The 26,822-nt window shown below is 39.4% G+C and overlaps 1 protein-coding gene across 1 annotated transcript in view; it reads right to left on the reverse strand.

Moving 5' to 3' along the window:
- Positions 1-12,955: 12,955 nt before the first annotated feature.
- olfml2a (olfactomedin-like 2A) overlaps positions 12,956-26,822 on the reverse strand; it is a 29,967-nt gene continuing 16,100 nt past the window's right edge. The window contains exons 5-8 of the mRNA XM_077560179.1: positions 25,433-25,679; positions 21,057-21,362; positions 20,530-20,715; positions 12,956-16,249 (exon numbers count right to left, since the gene is read on the reverse strand). Coding sequence (XP_077416305.1) covers positions 15,645-16,249; positions 20,530-20,715; positions 21,057-21,362; positions 25,433-25,679 — 1,344 coding nt within the window. The 3' untranslated portion in view covers positions 12,956-15,644. The remainder of the gene's footprint in view (positions 16,250-20,529; positions 20,716-21,056; positions 21,363-25,432; positions 25,680-26,822) is intronic.

Genomic DNA, 26,822 nt, shown 5'->3' on the forward strand with positions numbered 1-26,822 from the left:
CTCACTCCTCCAACTCATTTGACACACAATCCTACTGAAAAGTATCAAATGCAATTCAGCATTCAGGATTCGACTCAATAGTTTCTTTCATGCAGGGATTGTGTGACACTGTTGTAATATTAAGCCCACTATAATGTGTCCTTGCTGGCTGACGCAGAACTTATCATCGGTAGCAAAATGGTGCACCAGTTGCATGACATTCCGTAATGGAGGTGTAATGGAGTTTGTGTCAGCACTTTTGCAACTTTGAATGAGCTGCTCTGTCCCAAGTACACTGGCACTCGTAACGACTGTGTGCAGCTTACACAGAGATGGAAAGTGCAACAAATTCAGCTGTCATAGTGAAATGATTGTGTAGTGAAAAAACAAACAAAACATAAATATACTTTTTGGTAGTTGCAACCATAATTTAGATCCTAACTTGCAACACAAAGGATGCAAATATGTAAATAGGCTGATGAAAATAAAAGAACAAACCATACACATTGCTAGAGTAGCTCTCTTAATCATTAGGAAGGTGACTTGAGCAAGGCCGTTGCTCAGGTCACTGCAATTTGTCCTGGCTTTGGCGTCTTCTTATCTATCTGCACTCTGGCATACTTATCTAGTTGAAACCAGTTAAGGCCGTCAGGTCACCCATGTCTCGATACACCATTCCAACACTGGAAGTCGGAAAATGTCCGGGCATCGGTATGCAGCGTCCATTTTCGGTGGATTCGACATTTCAAATCGGTATCGGCCGTTGTGACATTTGATCACTCTGATTGGGTGTTAGCTAGCAAATCAGTGCATGTGGCAAGAACAGGACGTGACACTATCTAACAGTAAACCTTTACAATTTAGCTCATTTTGCACATTATCACCCTTTGCATCTGGACATAATTATAAGAACAGAAGACAAATTCATCCCTATGGTTCAAGAGAGACCGGAATTTTATTACATTACAGTGGGGTATGACTATGGAGTGATTAAAGCCAAACTATGACAAGACATGGAGACGCAACTGGATATATCAGGTAGATTTTACTTTTATATTACACTTTACTCTGTAAAGAGCCTGAGGGTGTGCTTCCTGAGGGAATACATCATGAGTATGCATTGTTTACATTTTTATATCTACCATTCCGGCTGCCTTTTTCTTCTTCTCACGCATGCTTATAAGTTACTTAATTATTGCCGTCAGTGTCTGTCTGTTGCGGTGTGTACATCCGTCAGTTTTCTGGTGTGATGTATCGACGGTCATGAAGACGCCACAGGAGGTAGGCGTCGATCAAGTTTAGCTGACGTCAGATTGGTGTATCGAGTAGTGCTGCAACGGATCACAAAAGTCTTGGATCGGATCATATGCCAGGGACCAGATGTGAAACTCATTTACAGCTACCAGTCAGGCACTCGTTGGTAATGCTAACAGCTAGCTGCTAGCCAGTAGACACTTACATCGGAGACTTCTGCCGTATCATACAATGACGACGTAATTAATTAGCGTTTTTTTAACGTCTTAAATTAGTGATTGAATATGAGTTTGGTATATTGTTGTGTTGATGTTGGTTGCAACTTTAATGTCAATCAAAACTACGATAAAGAAATCCTAAACGTCTAAAGGGGAGGTCAAGCTAGCCTTCACTCGACGACGTGGGCCAACTTCAAAGTAAAAGTTTACTAAGGCTATTTGTATTGCCGTCAATGTATTATCTGGTAAACTTTATTTTGAAGTTAGCCTTAGCGTAGGCGGCATGTTATGTTGAGTATGTTTCAGCTTCCTTGAGATGTCTGAATGGTGTCGAAACAAGAATCTTGTATCATTAATTTGAGGACCAATTTCACCCCAAGTTGCCAAAATGCTCCCATAGATGCGACTTGATGATCCACAAGGGGTTTCAACTTCCTCTGCTGCTATTATAGTGAATGTGGACTGATCATGTTGCTTTTGTGTAAATGTGCAGTTTGTTTTTATTTTTTTTTCTACCAACCAATCCGTGGATCGTCCGCGATCCGAACCGTGGGGCCAGATCCGAACCGACCACGGATCAATAATGAACCGTTGCATCACTAGTATTGAGACCTTAAGAGTAGAAATCATTTTGGACTTGGTCTTCCGCATCCAGCAGAAAAAGCTCCACAGCTGTGTAATCGATCTTTCTGGCATCCAGTAAATAGTTAACTGAGAATTTGCAGCTTCCTGGTTGAAATTAGTATAGCAAGTATTAAAGTTAAAAGAATCTGTGAAAGTTCCCATTAGAACTTTACAACAGTAACATATTACCTTTACAGTGTGTTTTTGTAAGTTTACTGTCTGCAGACACCTGGATGTCCACAGCTGCTGTCAAGAACACTAAGACAATTCATATGCACTTTTCTACAAATAATCAGTTTTACAGCTCTCTTTTCCTTTATGACTTTTTACAAGTGAAGTCATACAAACTCAGCTGGCATCTGACTTTTAGTCCAATTTTATGTACTATGTGACTGAGATCCGTCACATGGTGCACTTTAACTTTATACAGAAACAATCATTGCTCTCGCTGTGGATATACTGAAAATAGATACTGGCCATAAGGAGGGCTCTAAGACTTTTCTTTAGATCTTTCTTCAAAATGCTTATTTCTTTGTCATGTAAAAAGAGGGTTCACTTATCGTTTCATAATCCTCCATATGTGCTCATGGCATCTCTGTTGCACACCATCCAAATCAGATTAATGACATCTTGAGAGCAGACTTTACTAAATGTAAGCAGTATTTATTTTCAAACATGAAGCATGAAACATGGTTATATGATAAATCCACCCTCACATATTTTATATTGAGCCAGCATTACTCATAGGAACTTTAAAATCATATTTCATTACAACATTAGTCCTATGAGCGCTTTTATTTGGGTTACACTCGTTTGACATCTGTGAGAGACAGCACTGGGTGTTGAATTTTTGGAAATATCAAGGTTTTAATGTGCAGAGAAAATTGAAAATAAAAAAAAAGATCCGTCATTGGGTTGATGTGCATATGTCAACTAACCAAAAGGATTTCTAATAGGTCTCTTTGTGCCAGCCCCCCAAGCTGTTTGTTTATATCAAATATCAACACTCCTCATATCGGATGTGGCCATTGTATGTCACAAAATCAACAAATTATATTGAGTTCAAATTACATAATGCAATCAAAAATGGTCCAGTAAATTAATCCAATGAGTTGTGGCTTGATGATAGATCTCCAAGGAGCAAATGAACGAGGTGTCTTCACAAATCGCTTCACTTTGCCACATCCAATATGGCTGCAGTATCAATGTACTCAAGCCTGTGTAAACATTGTCTATGGTACTACTTGCCAGCATTTGTCACAAAGGGACTGGCAGCGGCAGTGCTACACAAATAGAATACAGTAGCATCTGTGGACTGCTGAAATATTGGTCGGCTGCGCAAATTGACATAATGCAAAGCTCCAGCTGGGTATACATTTGTGTCATACTATACGTACTGTATAATCAAATTTTTGATTCTTTGACTGTGACTTGACTTTTTCAATTTTCTGAACTTTGGCACACACCACTTCGTTGCCATGCCTCATTGTGTGTACACTACTGTATATACTCACTTAATATTGTACGTTAAACTATTAACTATTACTAGATCACTAACAAAATGTATATGGCATAGAGTGATTCAATCTGAGGCCAATTGGGGATGCAGGCTCCACATTACCTCCAAAATGGTACCATCCAGAAAGCTTTCAAAAATAAGTTCCGGAATCCTGGAGTTCTGTCCACCCACTTTATATAGACGGAACTTGGTAGTAAAGTTAGACTCACCCCAAAACACAAAACTCTAATAATTGAACTTCACAACTGTCGTGCCTTAAGCGATACACATTTCTCTAAACTAGTGGTGATAGGAAATGTGTAAAATTGAATGGGTTTACAAATTCAGTGGCTTTATCTAATTGTTTAAATTCTGACTGGGTATTTCAGGACAGATGGATGACATTAGACATCCATGCTTTAGAATTTTCATCAACGCATGTGCATTGCATGCAAAAATGTCATGTGTGGTATCTTTGAAGTTTATGCAACAGTACGTATGTTGCACACATGCTCTCATATGCTGTGATGTATAAGCCAACTTTACAGACAACAATTAATTTTTCTCCTTAGCATTGCGCTCGGTGACAGGGCCTTGCAGCATTTCTTGTGTGTGTGTCTGTGTGTGTGTGTTGGTGGTGTTGGTGGTGGTGGTGGGGTGTGGGGGGGTTAATACCATATACATATGGAAAGTAACAGACTCCAGGGTGATGGGACTTTGATTGACCTTTTTAAGTTCCTTATACTTGGCTGTTGCTCAGAGAGCGGCAGACACATGACTCCCATCACCGTGGTGATAATAACTATGCTGCCTTCTTTTTTTTTTTTACTATGCTGCTTTTAAGTGCACATGTGGACTTGGCTCACTTGTGCCGTTAGATGCAAACAGAGCAACGGGAGGTCAACTGATACTGTGAGGGGCCACCAAGCGTTTGCAGCGTACGAAGCTAAGTGTTTATGTTGACTATCATGTGGTGGTGTTGTCGCCACAAGTGCAGTGGAAACACTCATCTGACTGAGGGAAGCACTTTTTTGTTCTCGGGGACCTTTCAGCATTCCCATTAGTTATTTGAATGCAGCCTAGATCACTTGCAGATTTTTTTCTGGTGCTCTTGAATGAATACGGCCTATGTGATTATAGATGGCTGCAGTCGAAATGTATCGTACCCTTTCACCTCCAGACAACAGCTGTCTGTGGTACAAGGAGCGTTGGCGCTTGACTGAAAGAGAAGACTTACCCGTCACCACAATGGCCACTTTCTTTATGTGGTGAGATTCCGGTTGCTGTCAGTGAGCCAGCATTCCCCACAACTACGGGAGAAACCAGCTTTGTGCTGAATGTCAAGTATGCATGCGCTCGCTTGAAAGCATCAAAACAAACTTGATGGGAGTTGACACAATAATTTCCCTTTCAGGACGTTAGTGAGTAGCGAATTCACACACACGCACGCACACAATATTACATCATCATATTTATTGCATTAGTTTAAATGATTTGCAGTAATAAATAACTTGTAAAGCAAGAACAACATGTAGCGTAATTGTAGTTAAAAACGTTCTACTGCTTGTTGGAGCAACTTCTGTCATGATGCTGCTGCAGATGACACTCACTTAACTACAATAACAGGCACAGTTGATCAACAGCAGAGCATAATCTTGAGTTTAAAACCCATCCACATACAGTAAATGAAGGGGTTACTGACATCATTTGAGTTTTTGTGTGTGTGTGTGTGTGTGTGTGTGCGTGTGTGTGTGCCATTGTTCCTTCTACAGTACTATTATGCTGGACCTGGTGCTGGGCCTATATAGATACACCTTAAAAATGGATTGGTCAAATTTTTCAAAAACAAGGTTAAATTTGACCAATCTGGCTGGTAGTTATGTGTCCGACAGATCCTTTGGTTAAATCAACCACTCTAGAATGGTAGGTGTTTTCAACCAATATATATTATATATATATATTGGTGATTGGGCCAACTGTTACAAATTGTTCATTCTGACCCCAAGATATTGGCTGATCTGTGTTAGAGACTGACATTTTTTTGGGAATCCCACTGGTTGTTACACCTACCTAAGTGGGGAGAAATTCACTCTCCGCATTTGACCCATACCATGAGGAAACGGTGAGCAGCAGCGGGGGCTTGTGCTCGGGAATCATTTTGTGATTTAAGCTCCCAATTCCAACCCATAATGCTGAGTGTCAAGCAGGGAAGCAAATGGGTCCCATTTTTATAGTCTTCGGTATGACCTGGCCAGAGATTGAACCAACAACCTCCCAGACTCAGGGCAGACACTCTACCTTTAGCCTGGTTCGGGTATGGGGAGGGGGTAGGGACTTTCACAGGAACTGTCCTCTCAGCCGGCCCGCTTGTGGCTGTGTCTCCACTGCGTAGTACGACCCATTTCACGACGTCACGAGTTTTGATCGACACGTAAACGCCGTGCGACGGTTTCTCCCGTGACATCACCCAAGCACCGCGCGACGAAAATCACGAGTAAAAAGAAAAACTTTAGGTGGTTGCTTTTTCTCTCTGTTTTTTATTTAATGTACTTGGCGTGGATGGATGGTTTGAGTGAGAGGAGATGTTGTTTAGATGAAGAATTTGAAAAGGCTAACTGTAGAATGGAACAAAAATAGGTAAGATAATTTTTTATACCAAATAATTTTTAGCCAATCAGCACAAAAGCCCGATCGGGAGTTTATCGGGCTGGCGGAGTACCTACCCTCGAGTAGGACCGCTGCTCGTCCCCGTAAGTTCCTGTAAATGTGGCCTGGTTGGGAAGGCTCCTGCAGCACATATGGGCCTGGCCCTGTAAATTTACTCCGAAGTTCCTGCAGGGAATTGGGCTCTCGTGATCTATCTAGACACACATTTCCATTTTTAAACACTATATTGTACTCATAATAATTAATAAATACATTTAGAATACAATAAATTGATACAATACATATATTTCCAAGTAATCTATCTAGACATCCTTTCTATTGTAACCAATTTCATTGTTTGTCTGGCTAACCAATAAAATTGGTATGCCCATAACCACCATGTCTGACCAATCTATTGGTTAATCAAGCCAATATGAGCTTAACCTACTAGTTATTTTAACCAATCAAATTTTAGAGTGTACCGTGTTAGTATTTATTTTCCATTTGAGAAGTTTGTTTTTGTAAATAACAGATTTTACACAGACATATTTTGGGTTATAAAGGCGTATTGGTGTATTGGACAAGTGATTACTGACGAACTGAAGAAATTACAAGTATATCAAGTCAGAGGATAAATACAATAAACTGATCTTTCCAACATTAGATTTTTTCTATTTTCTTGCAGCTTGTCCACATTAAGGTTAGAGATGAGCTGAAGACTATCCTAGCTGACTTTGAGTGAGATGTGTTAGACCACGTGTGAATAGTTGTCAAGGGCCACACCAATAAGCTAACCTCACTTGTGTTCAATATTCATTTCATGCATTCATATGATGCAGGCAGCATGCTGGCCAACTGGTTAGAACATCAGCATCACAGTTCAGAGGTCGTGGGTTTGTATCCGGGTTTGATCTTCCTGTGTGAGTTTTCTCCAGGAACTCAGGTTACTTCCCACATTCCGAAAATGGGCATTGAAGGTTAATTGAATTTGTCCTTAAGGGTGGATGGTTATTTGTCTATGTGTTGTCTATTACTGTCCTGCTCACATATAAACATAATAATATCACTAAAACATTGTAAGAAAGACAAGGGTACGTTTAATTATTGTGTAGTTTCACAAGTTCTGTTCTTAACTGCTCAGACTAATTGCTTTACATTTTCAACAGATCACTCCTATTTCCAATGAGGTGACACCCCAACGATCGCTCAAAGCCCAACAGCTGGAATGAGGTGTTGCAATTCGCTCTCTAGAGTTTCTGTCTGGCATTAGGAGAGGCATTGTGATGGATGGCAGACTCAACGGTGGTGCCCCAACTGCAGCTGTTGCGCTTGTGTTTCTTTGTCAGCCACTCTGCAGCCAATTAGTGGGTGGTGTGTTTTTCAACTACATTGTTGTTGGTCCAAAACCAAAACCCAAGACACCTCCAAGCTCTAGCACAACATCCAATATCAGGTTTCCTGTCCAACATGATGCTTTCACACTGACTTCATTTGGAATTTTTGGGGGGTGTTTATATTTGGAAATCTTATGCTTGGCTGCTCCGGCTTTTATGGATGGAGAAACACTGGATTAGGTCATGGAACTTCCTTTGGCAAATCTTGTGCATTTAGACCACCAAGACTACATTAAAGGAAAAAAATATTTATTGAGGGATTTGGATCAATGGTGGCACCTAAGAAAACCACATAGCCTGGCACAGCACTCCTGAAAGGTGCTTGTGGGTCAGCACCAATTGTCACAGAGCGGCAAGATGACCCAGATGCAAAGACATGCAGAGTTGAATGTTTTGTGACAATGACATTGTATGACAAATTCTTGTGACTAGCTCCAAAGATACGTTCCAAGCCCCCTCGCAATAGGTGAATTTCCTTGAAGTAGAGATGGACCTTTTTTAAATTAGTATTTTTTAATTTAATTTATTTTAGTTTTGGGGGATTTACGTGTCTATTAAAGGGGAAGGCAACCCCCTGCTCCCCCCAAAATTTAAAATTTAAATATTGCCAATAATATGTTCTATGCAGCCCACTAGTCTAAGTACGGTATTTTGGGTAATATTGCGTTAGTGAAGTATGAGTAAAGCAGCAAAATCTTCAACATTTTTTGACAATAACATGTTATATGTGACCTCACTAGTCTAAACATGACATTCTGATTAATATTACATTTGTGGAATATGAGTTTTGCAGCAAAATATAGCTGTTTTTATCAATATCAGAAGGTGGCCATTTTGCCAATTTTTGTCGAGTGAAAATGACATCCCAATTACTCAGGTCTCAGGTAACAACCAATCACAGCTCAGCTTCAGAAAACAGGTGAGCTGTGATTGGTCGTAGTCAGAGCTATGAGCAACTGTGATGCCATCTTCAGTTGACGGCAAGTGACAAAATGGCCGCCTCCTGAGATGGATAAAAACGGCTGGATTTTGCTGCATAACTCATATTCCACAAATGTAATATTAATCAGAATATCATGTTTAGAGTAATGAGGTCACATATAACATATTATTGTCAAGAAATGTTTAAGGTTGACTTCCTCTTTAAGCCATTCGATGTTCATTAAGGGCTATACAAATAAACTTGACTTGACCTTTGCCGCATGAAGACAGAAAATAACATGAAAATGCCGCAGAAAAAAATGCATTGAATTTACCGTAGGCGAGCACAGTATGGGGTTATTTTTATAAATAGTTGGATCTTTTCTATATAAATGTATGGAATATATTAAGATGAGATACATAGAGAATATTCTGTACATTGTTTCAGTAAAAAAAAAAACAGATGCACATATTTAATCCATATCTAAAATAGCATTTTTGCCATACATCTGGTTAGGTCCTATGAGGCCCCAAAGCAGCACTGAATTCAAGTTTTGGCCCTTTCCACCATTTAAGTTACCTTGCTTTAGATCGTGCAGATTGCTGGAGATCCAACATTGCATTGATGAATCGACGATACTGTTTGTTGCAATAGCTTTTGTGTCTGGCATTTAGAAAATTTTCCTGACATCTTCATCATCTTTCATTTTGCCTGATATATTGGAGTCTGCTCTCACTTTTCAGATGTAATATTAAAGTATTTGCATATACTGATCCCAGGCGGAGCAAAATGAACTGTGTGGCAATTTTGCCTGTTGTCAAATGCTATACTGGATGCGCCCAATTATTAGATGAACTTAAATCTGTTTGTAAATAAATGAATTTAAAAAAAATCCAGATGCAAAACTTAACTAAACCAAGCTCATTGGCTCTTCAGTGTGTCCAGTTATTCTGGTTAATATAAAATATGCAGTTTGAAAACTGATGATCTTTCTCATGGTCAAAATGTTATTGATGTTTTTAGTCATCATTGTCATCTTAAAATGTTGATGCGAGGTCCAAATAGGCCCTCTCCTCCGCCCTAATGTCTAATGACCTCAATTTTACCATGTACAAAGACTTTCCTTGCTGTGCTCTTTGCTCACTGGCCTAAACCACAGGAGAGCCTCCTTTACTGAGAACAGAGATCATTGTTGAATGTGAGCCAACTCACATTGACAAAGCGAGGTATAGGTACTGGACAAAAGTAAAGTGGACTGTTATTGACTTACATATAGTGTCTGCTTTTATTTTTCACAAGACTGCAGTTAGATAAAGAGATTAACAGAAGGTTAACCAAGTGTAACTTCCTTTTGAGCTGTCTTTGGATAGGATGGCACTGCAGAGTCGTTGTCCTTGTCTAGTCTGACATCCTGCTCTCCAGAGAGTCTGTTTGAGGAAGTTACTCAAAGTGTCTCAATTCTTGTCACGTGGGTGTTCGCTTCGCTAGACTCAACTTCTCTGGCTCTGCACTGTTTGCAATGCAATATTGAGGAGAGCTCAACATTGCAAGAATATCTCAGTGTCCACATAAAATGGTTCAAAAGAACGTAATGAATGATGTTCATTTATTTGTGAGTTTAAATTGATATTTTAAGTGTAAAACAATGCAAGCAGAAATATTTTTGGTGTTACCTAAAAAAAAAAATACAACTAAAATGTTTAAAAATCACAAAACACACCTTACACATTCCTCCCCTCATTTCGACCTGGTTGCATCCAATTTTTTAAAATTTTTTGGGGGGGACTGTTGACCCCAAGTATTTAAATTCCTCCACCCTCGCTATCTCTTCTCCGTGTAGCCTCACTCTTCCTTCTCCACCCCTCTAATTCACACACATTGCGGTACCTGTATATGCTTACTCTTTAGCCTTACTTACTGGCAATTCTGCATTCCACACTTTTCCATCCCATGCCTCCACCTTTCTAAATGTGTTCTTCCACCTGCTCCCTGCTTTCACAACAGATCACAACATCATGGTCCGTGGGGATTCCAGGATAACCACATCTGTCAGCCTATCCATCACAATTGCAAAGAAGGGGCTCAGATGTGATCCCTGATGCGCTCCCACCTCCACCTTATACTCATGTCACACCTACATCATACCTCACCACTGTTCTACAATTATCACATATGTCCTGTAGTATTCTAATATACTTATCTGGCACCAAGGTTATTTTTAGTTAACCAAAACTAACAAAATAACTAATACCAAAATTCAAAAAACATTTTCATTAACAAAATAAAATAAAAATGCTTTAAAAAGAAGAAGAAGGAGTAGGGAAACGGTATGGGATATTTTTTTTTTTATAGGTTTTAGGTGAACTAATGAATGCACGCACGCACGCACGCACGCACGCACATACACATATTCACCCACATACAAAAAAAAATAATACAAAAAAAAATATATATATATAAAAAATAAAAAAAAATAAAAAAAAGGAGAGCAATGATGATGACATGTCAAATCGGTAAAATTACCGAATGATCAATACTGAGCTCTCCAGAAAGAAAAAAAAAAAAGAAGAAGGAAGAAAACTAACTGAAATTACATTTTACATGAGCCTTTGGGGTTGATTTTAAATGTGATTTAAGTATATTTAATTCGATATTAAGCGGGATTAGGATCTTGCATGACAGTATGTCGCACAGAAGTGACATCTTCTAGCAGCAGACAATAGAAAAACACCTTCAGATGACTTCACTTCGAGGTGACAATTTTGCGTGTTGACTTTTGGCTCCAATGTCTTGCCTTGTTTGCTTTTTCATTTAATTCAGCCAAAATGCAACACTTGGTAAGAAGTGTGCTGCTTTTTTCATTTTACCATGGTGTTTATTAAATATTGCACACATAATCCAAAATATTTTTTTTCAACTTGAACTACAACTAAACTAAAACTAAGCATTTTTTTTTTAAATAACTAAAACTAATAAAACTAACAGAGTCACCCTGAAAACTAACTACATTTAAAAACCAAAAATGAAACAAAAACTAACTATAATGAAAATTCCAAAATTATAATAACCCTCTCTGGCACTTGAGTTGTCCTCATGTAGTACCATAGTTCCTCTGTAAAGTGCCCTTTCATAGGCTTTTGCTAGATTCACAAAGGCACAATGCAGATATGCATTTTTTGTAGGACTATTTCCTATCAACACCCTCATCGAGAAGGCAAATAACGCAAAACCATACCGTTGCTCTCAAATGTTCACTTTTGTCTTGAGTTTAGCCTCCACTACAATTTCCCATTTTCTATGAATCCTATTCAGGTTCATGGGTGAGCTGGACTCTATCCTAGGTTACTCAGAGTTGGTTAACACTCTGGAATGGGAGAACTAAGGCAGGCACAGACAGCTATTCACACTTGCACAAGGGCCAATCTATATCAATATGCATATTTTTGGAATGTGGACGGAAACCGAAGTAGCCAGAGAAAAAAAACATGTAAGCATGGGGAAAATATGCTCCAGACAGAAAGACAAAGATGCACAATGCCCAATCATATTTTAGTTCAAAATGTGATTAATGAAATTGTTTATACGCGTAGATTTTTGTTTAGTGTGATAGAAAAATCGGTTCCCATATTTTTCTTTGTACAGAAGAAGCCTGTGAGAAAAGTTTTGGCATCTTTTTTTATTTTTTATTATGATATTTCAAGTAGCGTCTACAAAAGGCGTGGCAGCTTTTTTCGTCAAGATAATGGTTTTAGTTCCTACGGCTGTGAAGACATGATGGCGCATGATGATGAACAAGAGGCCCCACTGATGTGAGCAAGATCAAGTGGAATGGTGTTAAGCAACAGGAGAGCTTTTGTTTTTCCGTGAGGTGCCGGGTCCGAGGTAGCATGGGTCATGTGAATTGTCAGTGTTCATCATCACAGCCAGCTTGGACATCATTGTTCCATGACAACAACATATCAACATTTCGTGACAGTGTTCTGATGGGACATGCCCTATAATGTTACGCTCATCAAGTTAAAATTATTTTCTCTCAGTAACGAACGGATGATTCCATTAATTGTATGTAAAAAGACAGAGATTCTTAAATAGATGAGCACATGTGTGTGCTCCATCCAGATCTTGGCTTATTCCAATGCCTCCCTCCTGAGTTGCTTGAAATGGAAATGCATTTTGGGATTTTCAAATCTTCTGCCAAGAAACCATGCAGCCATGTTCCTTGCAGTGCAGTTTGGAATCAAGATCAAACGCAGCTCAACTGCACTACGTTATTGGAAATGAGAAGATCTGAGTCATCATCTCCTCAATAGGAGGTGGACAAGGCCGTCTGTTTGTCGGTCAGAATTTACTGCTTCATTGCTGATTGATTTGTCAGTTTCACAACACACTTTTTTGGGGTCACAGAATATTTATTCATAGAACAGGTTCTGACATTTATTAATAAAGACATGACGTTGCAATTAGTTATGAGCAAACAAGTTTGCTTATGTTGAAATATAACCGAAAGAACACCAATGCTGTTAGAATGAGCCTGATAGCCTTAAGGTCCAATTTGTAGAACTGTTGTATATGATGTTTTTCATGCACACAACCCATTGTCATTCATATTATAACTAAAAGTTATTTGAAACGGAATGGGACAAAGTATGATAAAGCTGCTTGTTCAATTAATATGTAAAACTATACAGCAGATGAAGACAAAGAGGGACAGTGAAAAACTGAAAAGCTTTTTTTCTTCTTCTCCTGATCCTGCAGGTCCTGCATGGTACATTGTCTTCAAGGTAGAATAAGGGCACCGACTATCCTGTTAGAAATCAATATTGTCCATCCTGCACACTGGTCACTTCAGGCTTAATGGTGCTTTATGATGCCAAAAAAATCCTTGTTGATGGCATTTCATATTTACCAACACAGTCAACTGGTGTCTGTATAATGCAACAATATAATGCTATCAACAAACCTGGAAAAACGTCTACACTAAATGTTCCATGGGATGAGAAAAACAGTAATCAATAAATTCAGGTACTAGAAAGCACAAAAATAAATTCCTACTCTTAGAAACGTGTGTACATGGTCATTTTTGTTTTTGTTAATAGAACACATTCCTCAAAGCACATCAAATGGTAAAAGACCAAAAGCTTCGCCGGGCGGAATTGTAATAAATGCAACAGAATTATGAACAAAGTGCTTAGTGATCGGATGGACTTTGGCAAACATTTCTCTGTGGTAGAACTAATCTGAAGTCAGAAATAATCTTATTGGTTGAGTTAAGTGGCAGGGACAGAAACAAGCAGCTTTTGCTGTGTGAAATATTGGCAGTCCATTCAAAGGAAGCTTAGAAACGCAGCTGCAATTTCAGAATATTGCTACTCGAGGATAGTTGGCCAGACAAACAGCAGAAATTGAATTTCTCGAAATAGATTATGGCTACATCGCATCCCTAAATTGACCTGAACGGACTGGACAGCACTGAGCTGTTGGCTTTCACTTTTTCAAGAATAAAATCAGAGCAGTTTAAAAACCTATTTCTAATTCTAAATGATGTTAATTGGAAACAGGCAAAAAGTAATTTACAAGATTATGCATCATTTTGCAGTCTGAAAGCATTACAGAGTTAGAAAGTGTCTAAAAGTGGTACAATGAAAGACACGTCCTTTCTGTATATGTATACTAAGTGTGTGTGTTATGTGTTGAAGAATGGTGGACCACAATGAAGTTGCCATATTTGTGCTTGTATGGCTTGTCCAGCGCAATCGAGTCACATTGCTTAGGAATGGCAGATTTTAAACTCTAACATGAAGTACGCCATGGAAGGACAAGTGTTTGTGTCACAGATGAGAGCATCAACTTTTGGTCTGGCCTGCATATTACAAAGGTTTCAACTGTTTTTGCTGGTGTTTGTTATTGTTTTGATTTTTTCTTTTTCTCAAAACGTTTTTATGTAAAATGTCAATACAACTCTAATTTTGCTGTGTAAACATTCTTATACTTGCATTGTACATATTACAACTGTTTTAGCTAGAAGTCACTTATGGCATAGCTATTTATTCTTTCATATTCCCACTCAGTAACGTATACAGTATATAGTGAATGTGAATGGTTGTCTGTCTCTGTAAGTGCCCTGTGAAAGACTGGCGACAAGTCCAGGGTGTAGTTCGCCTTTCACCTGAAGTCAGCTGGGATAGGCTCCAGCACCCCAAGACCCTGAACAGGATAAGTGGTGTTGACAATAGATGGATTTGATTAGAATTCATGTTTTTAAAAAAAGTTTTTTTTGTGTGTGTGTGCATTAAAGCATGCGATGTGTCCTGTAAGTATTTTGGCAAAATACAGTATATACTGTCACTCAACTGTGACAATATGGAACAGAGCTGTTTTCTAGAGCAAAAGTTTTTGATGAAGGCTTAAACTTAATCAGCACTAGTTAGTCCTATTTCTTGGCTTGTCATTCTCCATCCTCCTCTGCAAAGGTTATAAGGCATGTGAAACTATGAAAATGTAAAATGCAAGCCTGGAATTCCCTTTAAGTGGCTCATGTCACTAATTCTATAGACACATCGGAAAGCTTTTTGATAGCCTCCTGATGAAGAAAGAAAAATATTCAATTTCCATTGAAAAAAACCTGACACTGATGAGACAGGAACTTGTCAAACTGAATGTGACAAGCCACAATGTTTCTGGGAGAAGGTCCTGTGGAAAGATGAAACTAAACTGGAACTTTTTGGCAAGTCATTTCTAGTTTCCATTTTCACCTACTGCGAAACATGAATGAGACCGTGGCATCCAGTCTTCAATCTGTGCAGGGCACAAAGGTTCTAAAAAAAAAAGTTGCCAATGTGTCTATTTTTTTCTCCACTACCCAAATAGTTAGCCAGCCTGCTGACATTTCATGAATGAACATAATATAATATATCTACATGAGCTCTGCCTGTTAACCTTCAAACTCAACCTGTAAGATTATGTACATAGTCTCCGTCCAATCAACAGTGAGGTCAGTTGTTTGAATAACATGCATCGATACTGGAAGTTAAGGTACGTCTACGTACTACTGAGCACTTCTGGTCCATATCAGCAGGCATGCTGTGAGCTTGCTGTATTTGTGGCTGTTGTCACTGTTCAACAAAGTTTATCCGATATGTGAGCTGATGGCCATTGTCCCAGGCATACAAAACCTTCTCCTTGGGGTTATAATCGATTTGTGTGGTGAATGAGTACTCATTGGTAAAGGCCAGACGTGGGACGGCCTCTGTGTTGGTATGGGTGTCATAAGCATAGCGCACCTCCCCTTCCTTCTGGTTGTACACATTGACCGCATACAAGACACCACAGATGATGAAACAATTGCCATAAGAGTTCCTCTTGAGACCTGTCCTCCAGGTTGTTTCCTTTTTCAAGGACAGGTCTCCAGGATCCAGTTTACTAAGGACGATGACCTCCTGTTGGTTGTAGTCATAGTCTATTGAGGGATAGATCACCCACAGTCCGCTTTCGTCCACTGCAAAGTCAATATCAGAGTGACCTCTCCACTTCCATGGGGTGGTGTCCTCGTAAACCACATCATGCAACAGTGTCCAGGCAGCTACATATCGCATCTTCAGGTCATACTTGATGATGTTCTTGGTGAAGGCTCGATTGTAGTAGAAGGCTCCATTATAAACCACGTGTCCTGTGCCAATCCAATTGTAAGGAAGCTTGAAAAGGTTGCTCCAGCGGCCTACAGCGGGGAAAAGATTGCATTAGTTTCATATTGCACCTTAAAATGTGTTATGAAAACAAGACTTTTAACTTATTTGGTCCCCAAAATGTATACAAACGTTCTATTTTAAACATTGCCATGGTCCGAAAAATGTATTTCATCAATTTTTCTGACCTAAAGAGGTGGCTTAAAGCAATAGTGTTTTTACAAAAACGGCCAGCAGATGGCAGCAGAGTATAAGAGATCAACCATGTTACAACAAGCTCTTTTCCACAGTGTTTTCAACAGGTTTGTGAATAATGATGAAACTTAGCGATAACTAGCTATATTCTAATGCTAATTGCTGCAAAACGGAAACAGATGCAAATATTTTTTCCCTGATGAAAGAAGAGACTCTAATCTTTCTTTTGGTAGGTTCCATGCTTTTATAGCAGAAGAACACAATATTCTGTGGGCCTTGCAAAATCAGTCAAAATCAGGTAAAACAGCCGGGAGTGAAGGGGGTTGCTTCAGTGAAAATGGCCGGGAGTGAATGAATTAAGTGCAACCCAATAAGCTGTGGATGACTGGTGCATCAAACAAACCATACAGTATTCAGGGTGCTTCCATAAGTGTACTTTTTAATATTCTAGTCCAAATCAGTTCATGGCAACGTTTTCATCCATATGTGTTTCCTTTTAATTAAAAATTGTATCAAAACAAGCCATTTGAGTCTTTCTATACAGTATTCTTATTGATCATTGATTGGCGTAGATTAGAACATGAATAGCAAGAAGGCTAAAAAATAAAATAAAATCTCGTCTACAAACCTATATTGTCCTGTGTTTTTTCTTTTTTTAAGACAAAAAAAGGTTGTGATTTACCTTGACTAGTTTCTGCGACTGGCACTAGCAATTCATACAGTCAAATGGGAAACACCATTAGTGTATACTGTATGTGGATAGCATGTCATCTGATAGCAGCACCAAACCTGGGAGGAAATTATTACTACTGTATCATCACCGAAAGACAATTTTACCACATGTTGTGTTTTGCAGGACTACTTCATATCAAACCTTTCTATTTCGTCCTGTGGTTTTTCTTTTTTAAGGGAAAGAAAGGTTGTGCTTTACCTTACTAGTTTTGGCGACGACTGCCGCCTTCCTCAGAAGCCTTCTGAGGAAGTAGTAAAATTGGCTTTTGGTGATGATAGTAATAATTTTCTCCCAGGTTTGGTCCTACTATCAGATGACATGCTATTCACACACAGTATACACTAATGGTGTTTCCCATTTGACTATATGAAGTGCTACACCAAGTTTGCTATTTTCACAGATGTGCACCGTTTTGGCCAATTTAAAAGTTCATAAAGTACGTTTATAAGGAACTGCAAGCGGACCACCAAGGGCAGATGATCTAAAGTTGCTCACTGAAATGAGAACTTAGAGACCGCCTTTCACGCCGATAGTATGTGTCCGTGTGTGTGCCCCCCCCCCACCCCCACCAGCACCACCACCACCGTCACCCCAACCCTCAAGACGATAATAATAATAATAATGCAGTCAATTAATTGAGTTCTACAATGATGCAGACTGTAAAGTTCTGATGGCAACTTTCACTGGTTCTTTTATGCTTAATGCTCGCTATACTATTAATAACAACCGGAAGACTGCATATTCTCAGTTGAACTATTTGCTGGATGCCAGAGAGATCGAGTACACAGCTGTTGTGCCATTTCTGCTGGATGTGGAACAGGGTCTATCCAGGGGTGTCAAACTCATATTAGCTCAGGGACCACATGGAGGAAAAAAATTTACCAAGTGGGCCGGACCGGTAAAATCATGGTATATAACTTAAAAACAATTGGCGTCAGTTATACACAGATGTGCAGGCCATGGTTTCAACTGGATAAGTGCGTCGGAGTGCAGCTAGATAGGAAGGTGCCAAGCGAGGACAGGTCACAGCAACACAACTGCCTTGCTCAAGTCACCTATTTAATCATTAAGAGGCCTAATCTAAACAACAACAATAAGAACAACAACATTGCATAGAGCTATCTGCCAAACTAAATAAAAAATGTGTCGGATTTTATGCTCAAGCGCACCAACGCTGTGCTGTCTAGGAATATAGAGCCTTGAGAGTAATCGGATTTGTTCATTATTCATTTGGAAATTGTTATGGAGTAATTTGATTCTGATTATCTTTAAACCATATTAAACAAGCCGAAGGAGAAAATGAACAGGTTTGATTAAAACTGTTACTGTAAAAACCCTTTGGGGAAATCACTGGTAATGAAGACTAATCTTTTAAACATGTCCGTGATTTATTAGGCCCAGATCCAAATTCTGTGGCTTAGTAAAACTTGGAAATTAATCAGTCAAAATGTCAGAGCATGTGATATGTAATACTCTAGACACATTCAGGGCATGCACACAAATTGAGACAATTGTGGGAACTCCATGCTGTATGTTTTGCGCTCATACTACATAGCATTTTGAAAGCTCAATGTAAAGTCACTTGTTCAGGAAGTTCAGGCCCCTCTACTGTGTTACAGTAATTAATATTTTCCACTATGATGTTATCTTCAAGGTGCCAATGACAATGTTTGTACAATGCCAGACTGTGTATAGAAACTGGTATTATGTGACACGACCAACGTTGGTTTAGGAATTCACTACTGAACTAACATATTCTGTACCCCTGCTGTCATTTTTAAATCACATCCTATCAGTCCTCCTAACCTTTCAACCTCAGGAAGTCTGATTTACATTTGATAATATAGCAAAGCCCAAGACGGAGAAAAACAGTGCGGTTGAACACGCCAACCACCCACATCACCAGAGCCAACCCACACTGCTAATCCCTTCCTACTGGGCCTTGTTCAAAGGGAAGGCCAGAGCACATGTCAAAGAACAGCAGGCATCACCGCCACTCACCAAGATAGCTAGTCATCCGCACACAGCTGTGAGCTCACCTCACTGCAGGATGCTTGAAATGGACGTGAGTTTAGAAAGCCCATTGTCCAAACACATCTACATCAACAAGCCAAATCCTATGAAGGCAGATCATCTTAACTTTTTAAAAGAGTGTAATCCAATTCCTCGGTTGATGTGCATGTCGAAAGAGTTGATTTTCCCACCCTCGGAAGGAACGAAACAACCAAGACCTAAATTCTTCAGATACATTTGTTTCACAGAGTGCTTGCACAGAGTGAGCTTAATTCCATGAACCCCACATCCAACCAAGCTCCATTGTTATGGTTTTAACAGGGCAGCAAATGTGCCTGTTGTACTTCAAAACAAACACATTCTCTTGCAGTCTTGGTAAGTGGCATGTACAGTACATTGTGTGTTTGTTCTTTTTTAGCATTTGCCTTAACACAAATGTAGTATGCTAAAATTATCTGATAAATTAAAACAACTGCACGTTTTGTCCATATTAACAAGTAAACCTTCAGGGGCTGGATGATTATTTAATTTTTTTAAGAGTCTGCGTGAATGGAGTTGAAAGGTTAAAACTGTGAATTAGGTTTAGTTCCAGACCTTTATACAATATATTTACCATTAATAATATTACGTTTAAATTAGTGCTGTCAGGCAATTAAAAAAAATCTAATTAATTACAGGATTTGTAATTAATTAATCTAATGAATCGATTTTAATATCATATCTGATAAAGGTCCCCAAGTGTCAAAGATTTTTTTTTTACACAAAGTAAAAACCACTGCATTCTTGTTAATAGTCCTGCCTTTGTTCTTATTATAAATAAAGTTGCCGTTCAAAGGTTCAAGTAAGCTTGCCTTGCTCTCCTGTGTCGCACTCGCGTCCATGTCTGTTATCACCCTGTTTTTGACTAGTGGCGCAGCTAGGAAGTGACGTGCCACTGCAGTTTACGGGTCACTCAATGGGCCATATTTCAAATGCTTATGCAGATTTCATATCACATTCATTCTCAACATGCTCTACATTGTCAATGTTTTACAGAAAACGCCCCCAAAAAGTGAAGTGTGCTGCACAAAATTTGCACCAATATCAATACACAGCTATGTTGCATGAGATAAATGACTGCGGTGAAACAGTATGTTACCATGGTGACATTCTCTTGCCCATCTTTTCTTGGCTGAGAGATGCCTGGAGTTTCTAAAGGCACTCCAGCAAGGGTGTTCAAACTATGGCCTCAAGGCCACTTTTTAATGGGCCATAGTATACACTGAGGATTAGAGTTAACCTTACCATAACCCAAAGCAAGCAGTATAGGAAATGATAGTTTCTGACCCCGTAATTTTGTTTAGACATAGAGATTGTGATAAAATTGCACACCTTGTTTGAAGTTCTCCAAGTTGCGAAACTCCACCAGGTTGTTGCCATAGTAATAATTGGTGACGTAGATCTTTGAGTCTTTGGCCAGTGGATCCTTCATCCAGGCTCCTTCGTTGCGGCCGTAACTGTGTTGCTTCTCTGGCTGCTCAATTGAAGCTAGAGTCCCTTCGCAGTGAAGGATTTTACCTGTAAAAGAACATGGTGAACATTCACTTTTTACACCTGAGACTCTGAACTCATATTTAGTGAGAGTTGTGTTCCATATATGGAGAACCATCCAACACTTCAACTTCAATTATGTCCCCCCCCCCCTTTATAAAGACACCGTTCTCAGAAATATTCTCTCCCCCCCGAATATTCATATTGTATTGATATACAGTATAGCACTGTTCTACCTACAGATGTCACATGATCAGTAGCAATTGAGACCTGTTTCGAATATTTAGGTATGTATTAAGCAACCTGAGAGGCTTTAAATAGATTTGATTGAGTAAGATGTCATTTAATTGTTTAATTGAAAATGTAACCTGCTCTGTGAAGAGTGGGTCGACTGTTGTTGTTGCTGTTATCTAGCAGTAATACAATAGTAGGGGCCGGCCTCTCGGCAGCTGCTGTGCTTTGGCTGGTGACAATCGTAGTAGTTGGCGCAATGGTAGTGGTTGGTGCCATGGCAGCAGTCCCAGTGGTGGCAGGCGTGATACCGGTGGGAAATGCAGTGGGTGCGGTAGCCTGTTCATCCGTAGAATCCATGTTTTCAAGAACCATTTCAGCTCCGCCGTCCTCAGACTGGATTTCGGTGACATGATGGCGTGTGTATGTTTTGGCTGGGTTATCTGACAAGGAGCACAAGCATTGGTTAGTCATCCTTGGTGACATAACCTATGAACAACCACAAATTACAGTAGCAACAAAAAGAACGAGAATTTTTTGAAATATATATATATATATATATATATATATATATATATATATATATATATATATATATATATATATATATTTTAATGAATTTGTCATCGTAACATGATCTTTGTCAATGTCAAGGGTATTACCACTATAATGTACCCAATATAATAACACAACATAAAAATAAAAAAATATTTTCATGTCTGTCATGAACCCCTAGAATTAATCATGGGTTGAGCCCCTTCGGCAGCAAGAACGTCACCCAGGCGCTTCTTGTAGCTGTGGGTCAAACCTGCACGTCCTTGAGGACCTTTAGCCTATCCTCCCTGGCAGAAATGCTTCAGCTCTGTCATATTATGTAGATATCTCATGTGTATGGCTATCTTCATGTTAGTTAGGTTGAGGTCTGGGCTCTGACTTGCCCATTCCAATCCAAATTCTGCATCACCCACCTTCTACACACTACAGACATTCTCACATAATGCTAAATAACTGAATTTGTCTTCCCCTCATTGATTGAAGCTGGCCAGGCCTTGATGTAGCAAAGCAGGTTCATGATGTTTTCCTCATTAAACTTTACTGCTCGGATGATGGTTTTTTAATGATGATATGCCATTCCCTTTTTTGGCCAGATGTAGTGCTGTCCAGAAAATATCTGCCAATACTGCTGTGGAGTGTCAGTGTGCTTCATTGCAAACTTCAGGCATGCAGCAATTTTTAGTGATCAGTGGTTTCTTTTGTGGTGTCCTGCTGTATATGTAACAAGGTCATTGAGCGTGGTGCTTGCCCGATGCTCAAACTGGTGCAACAAATGTACCCCGGGTTGAATGTTGAGTGTGCAAACCTCTGAGCTAAAAGCCTCGGTTGCCAACTTAGCGGCCGGCCAGCACTCTGTTGGAGCATTCCAAGGGGTGAGGTATGATTACCGTACATTTGCATAGCAGAGCTCAGCTGGCATCTGTTTACATATTGTAGGCACACTGCTTGTTCCAAATTTGATATATTGTAGACTCAAGAACAGATATTCACAAGTTCCAATCGCTGTTATGAGTCATTTTGACTGGACTCTGTGCTATTATTTCACACTTTCTATTAGATGCTTCTACTTATAGGGCAGGGGTAAGGAACCCTGGTTCTCCTGCCTGTCTTCCATGTCTCCCTCCACCAAAATTGATTTGATGAACAGAATCGTTATGAGGCTTCTACAGAGCTTGCTGATGAACTGATAATATGAGTCAGCTATGTTGGAGGAGGGAGACATGGAAAACAGACGTGACAGCGGCTCTCGAGGACCAGGGTTCTCTACCCCTGTTATAGGGTGACCAGACGTCCTGTTTAAACGGGACAGTTCCAGGTTTTGAGCCTTTTGTTTAGCATTAGCTAAAGTAATAACACAGCCATCAGTTACTGTGATTAGTAATTAAATTGGTTATAAATAGTTCCTGGTGAGAATTTATTTTATATTTAATTTACAGCAAAACTTGTTTTTTAATTTTGAAAATCTGCTCACCCTATCCTTACATACGTGTGATACATATATTTTCTGTATAATATCTTTGGACTAGCCAAATCAATCACCAAACCGAACCTTAACCTAATAGAGCTTACCTTTACCTCCGGAAAAGAAAACTGTAGTGAGAAAACCCCAGAAACAATCAAGAACTAAAAATGGCTTTAGTGAACGTCTGGAAAATAAAGAATACAAGAAGTCTGATGAAGGCAGTGGCTTGATGCAGTTATTCCAAGTAAGGCTTGTGCCACCAAATACTAAATAATATGTCAGTTCCAATACTTTTGTTCACTTGAAAAGTGGGTGGTTTCAAACAAAAGGTGCTCTGTCCTGAGTTGTTTTAACAAATGTATATGTAAATACCATGAAATACGACCTGGAATTCTGACCTTTTGTCTCCTATTCATCTTTTGATGTGAAACACAAATTTCTTCAATAGGCAACAAAAACAAGGGAATTGACTTTGCTGTTCCAATACTTTTAGAGCAGAGCTGTATGTATCAATATGCTTGACTTTGATAAAGATCAGAACACATTTTATGAAAAAACAAAAACAACAACAACCTGAAATTCCAAAAGTTGACATATTTTTTCTTGGTCAAATTTCAGTATTTTTTTCCTTAGAACGGTTTACATTAAGGTGACCAGAGACATCGATTCAGCTAATGTGAAGATGTGGCAAGGTCAGCAGACAGCAAACAAAATCCGCTTTATTCTGCATGTTATGTTCAGTGTTTAACCTCACAATTTTTGCGATACTATTATAATTTCTGGCATGATCTAACAGTATTTTCTTTGTATCTATGCTTTTGGATATTTGCTTGTATGCAGAACACAAGCCACAGTAGCCCAAGCTGTATCCCCCAATCCCATTCTTCTAAAAATCACAGAATTCCCTGAAAAAAGCAAAACGCTTCATCTTCACATTTGCATTAAATGCGTGTCTTGTAACTTGAAATTGTTCTTATCTTTCATTTGAGTCATTTCGTTTCAGTATTTCAATTTATTTGTCTTCACTACACCTCCCTCACCACTGAAGGAATGGATGAAAGAGTTCGGTTCCTGATGGAAATACTCAACGTACAGTAAATGAGTACAGTGTGTAACACAAATTTCCTTCTCTATCCCATTCATCTCCATCACCGAGCGCCAGAGAGGGAGAGAGAGATTGGGAACCGGCCCTGGAATAACTGTCCCCAGCTGGATTTTGACCGACGCTGATCCCGTCCGTGGGCGGCTATAATTTGTGGTGATGATATATATAGCACCACAAATTACAGCCTCCATTGCCACTAAAATAAATAAACACCTCAAACCCAGTCAATACAAAGTGAACATTAGGATCCACATGAAGGCCGTATTTATTGCCGGAATGTTGTATACAGTTACATAACATTGATTTAATCCATCTCTTATGCAAATGTTTCCTTATTTACACATATATATTTCTTCATATAGTCTGAAGTATAATGAATAACTTTTAGGTTGTATTTACAGCTATTTTTTTAAACATTCCAATACATTTTGCTGAATGGAAGTGTTATTTTTACAGTGATAATGATTTATACAGGATCGAAAAACGCCCGTGAGCAAATGTTGAAGCCCAGCTGCTTGTGGTGCAACTGCGGTCATCAACAGACAACTTCGGAAACACTTGGCTGCTCTCAGCGAAAATGTGAGTAAGTGTTTGAAATAGTCTCTGCGGCATCAAGGCTCTTTACCTGCCAAGGATAAATTAAGGTATTCTTTGAAAAGAGTGTCCTGCTCTTTGTCAGAGATTACGGATGTGCAGCCAGCGTTTTCACTGATTTGACAGGGATGGCTGAGCACTTTGAGCCTGACATACATGGCAGAACAGCCGGCCTGACAGCATCATGTGCGTGTGCCCTGTGCAAACGCAGCATACCTATTCACTCAACTAGACTTAAAGAGGATTGGAAGGAGTCAGGAAATGTTTTCTCTACAATCGTGAGGGTCCCCACGCATTGTTGTGAGGAGCGAAGCTGAGGCATGTCATGGCCATGGCAGCGCTCCATTGACACAGCATTCCATTTGCTCCATGTATTTTGTCAATAAAAGATTTGGATTTCCTGCTCTCTCAATGCACAGCAGCTATCCAAATCTCTTGTTAGTTGTGTGCAAAAACATGGATCGCTTTATTGCATTGCATTGCGGTTCGTTTACAATCTGAACAACTTTCTCAGAAATGTTTAAGATACTACTTGTATTGACAGCCATCAAATTACATGAATAAAGATCTTAATTGCATAGCCTCTGTTTGATCCTGATCCAACAAAGTGTCAAATGAAATTGCTGAAAAAACTCATTTGGATCATTTTCAACACACACAATGGATCATGTACAGTTGATCGCACAAGGGTAGGTGAGAAAAGTAAAAGTAAACTATATTTGCTTAAGTTTGTTTTCAATTAAGTGGACGCTGCTGGGCAAACATGCAGGTGAAACTTCCAAGATGAAAACTCTCACCTCCTCTGACCTCATCCTCGTCAGTCTTGGCAGCCTTGTAGTAAGTAATGCCTCTGACCACACCTGGCTGGTGGCCAACCACCTTGGCTTTGGCTGTCGGATCGGGCTTCGGTGGTTTCACAGGTTTCGTGACCTCCTTCTTGGGCTTGATGACTTTTTCTTTGGGTTTGGGAGGGGGCTTGGATGCTGGGAGCTTTTTGTTGGGTGGTTTTATGACGCTCTTAGCCTTGGTCTCATCGTTATTATGCTGGAAACATGAATATGTAGGTAATATCAGCATGCTTGAATGAGTAACAGCTACAGTGCATATACTTCTTGAACCTTTTCACATTTTCTGACAGTCACAAACTTGATAGACCAAAACAAAGTAGCAAATAATATAAACATTTTTAGCGACTACAAATCTGAAAATCAATCTAAGCAATCTAGGAATAAAATCTGTGAAAGACTTGAGATTCATCTTCCTAAACATAAAGCCAGAGTGGCAATGGATTGGTTTAGATCAAAGACTATTTAATGTTTAGAATGGCCCATTCAAAGTCCAGTCCTTAATTGAATTGACCATCTGTAGCAAGACTTGAAAATTGCTGTTCACAGACACTATCTATACGAACTGGCTGATCTTGATCTTTCTTCCAAAGGAGAATGGGCAGACAATGTCTAGCTGTGCAAAGCAGGTAGAGACGTACCACAAAAGAAAGATGGTTCTGCAAAGTATTGATGCAGAGGGGGCTAAATAAAAATGCACCCCACATTCTTCAGAGTTATATTTGCCTAAAATTTTGAAAACTACTGGATGTCATTTCCGTTACACTTCATAATTATGTGGTACTTTGTGTTGTCGATCATATAGAATCTCAATTAAAAGATTGAAGTTTGTGATGGTAAGGTGGCAAAATGTAAAAAGGTTCAAGGTGTATGAAAACGTTTTCAAGGCACAGCATATATATATATATATATATACAGCATATCATCAGCTACACACTTCATCTTCTCGTTAATTAATGTTTGAGTACTTCAGAAACGAAAGCTCTGCTACGATCTTTACAGACAATTACCCCCCAAAAACATGCATGGACAGTGCCTGAGTTTGAGTGCGCTCTGATAGAAAAGCTTTAGCGAGCTTTTTAGTAACACCCAGCGTAATATACTGTAGCAGCACCACTGACTGACTAACACACAGAGTGTGTACTGTAACTCATTAAGGCAGCTGTGGTCCTACAAAAGTAATCCAACATGACCACTTGGACAAGCTACATTGTCACTGAAGGGCCCATTTGGAGAGCTGGTTGGTTATTAAGTAATCAGAGAGGTTGCTGATCTATAAGACACACTTCTGGATTGGATTGCACAGTGGTCCTACACTGTACAGCAGTGGTGTCCAAACTCG

This window comes from Vanacampus margaritifer, chromosome 3 (genome assembly GCF_051991255.1).
Source record: "Vanacampus margaritifer isolate UIUO_Vmar chromosome 3, RoL_Vmar_1.0, whole genome shotgun sequence".
NCBI classification, from domain to species: Eukaryota; Metazoa; Chordata; class Actinopteri; order Syngnathiformes; family Syngnathidae; genus Vanacampus; species Vanacampus margaritifer.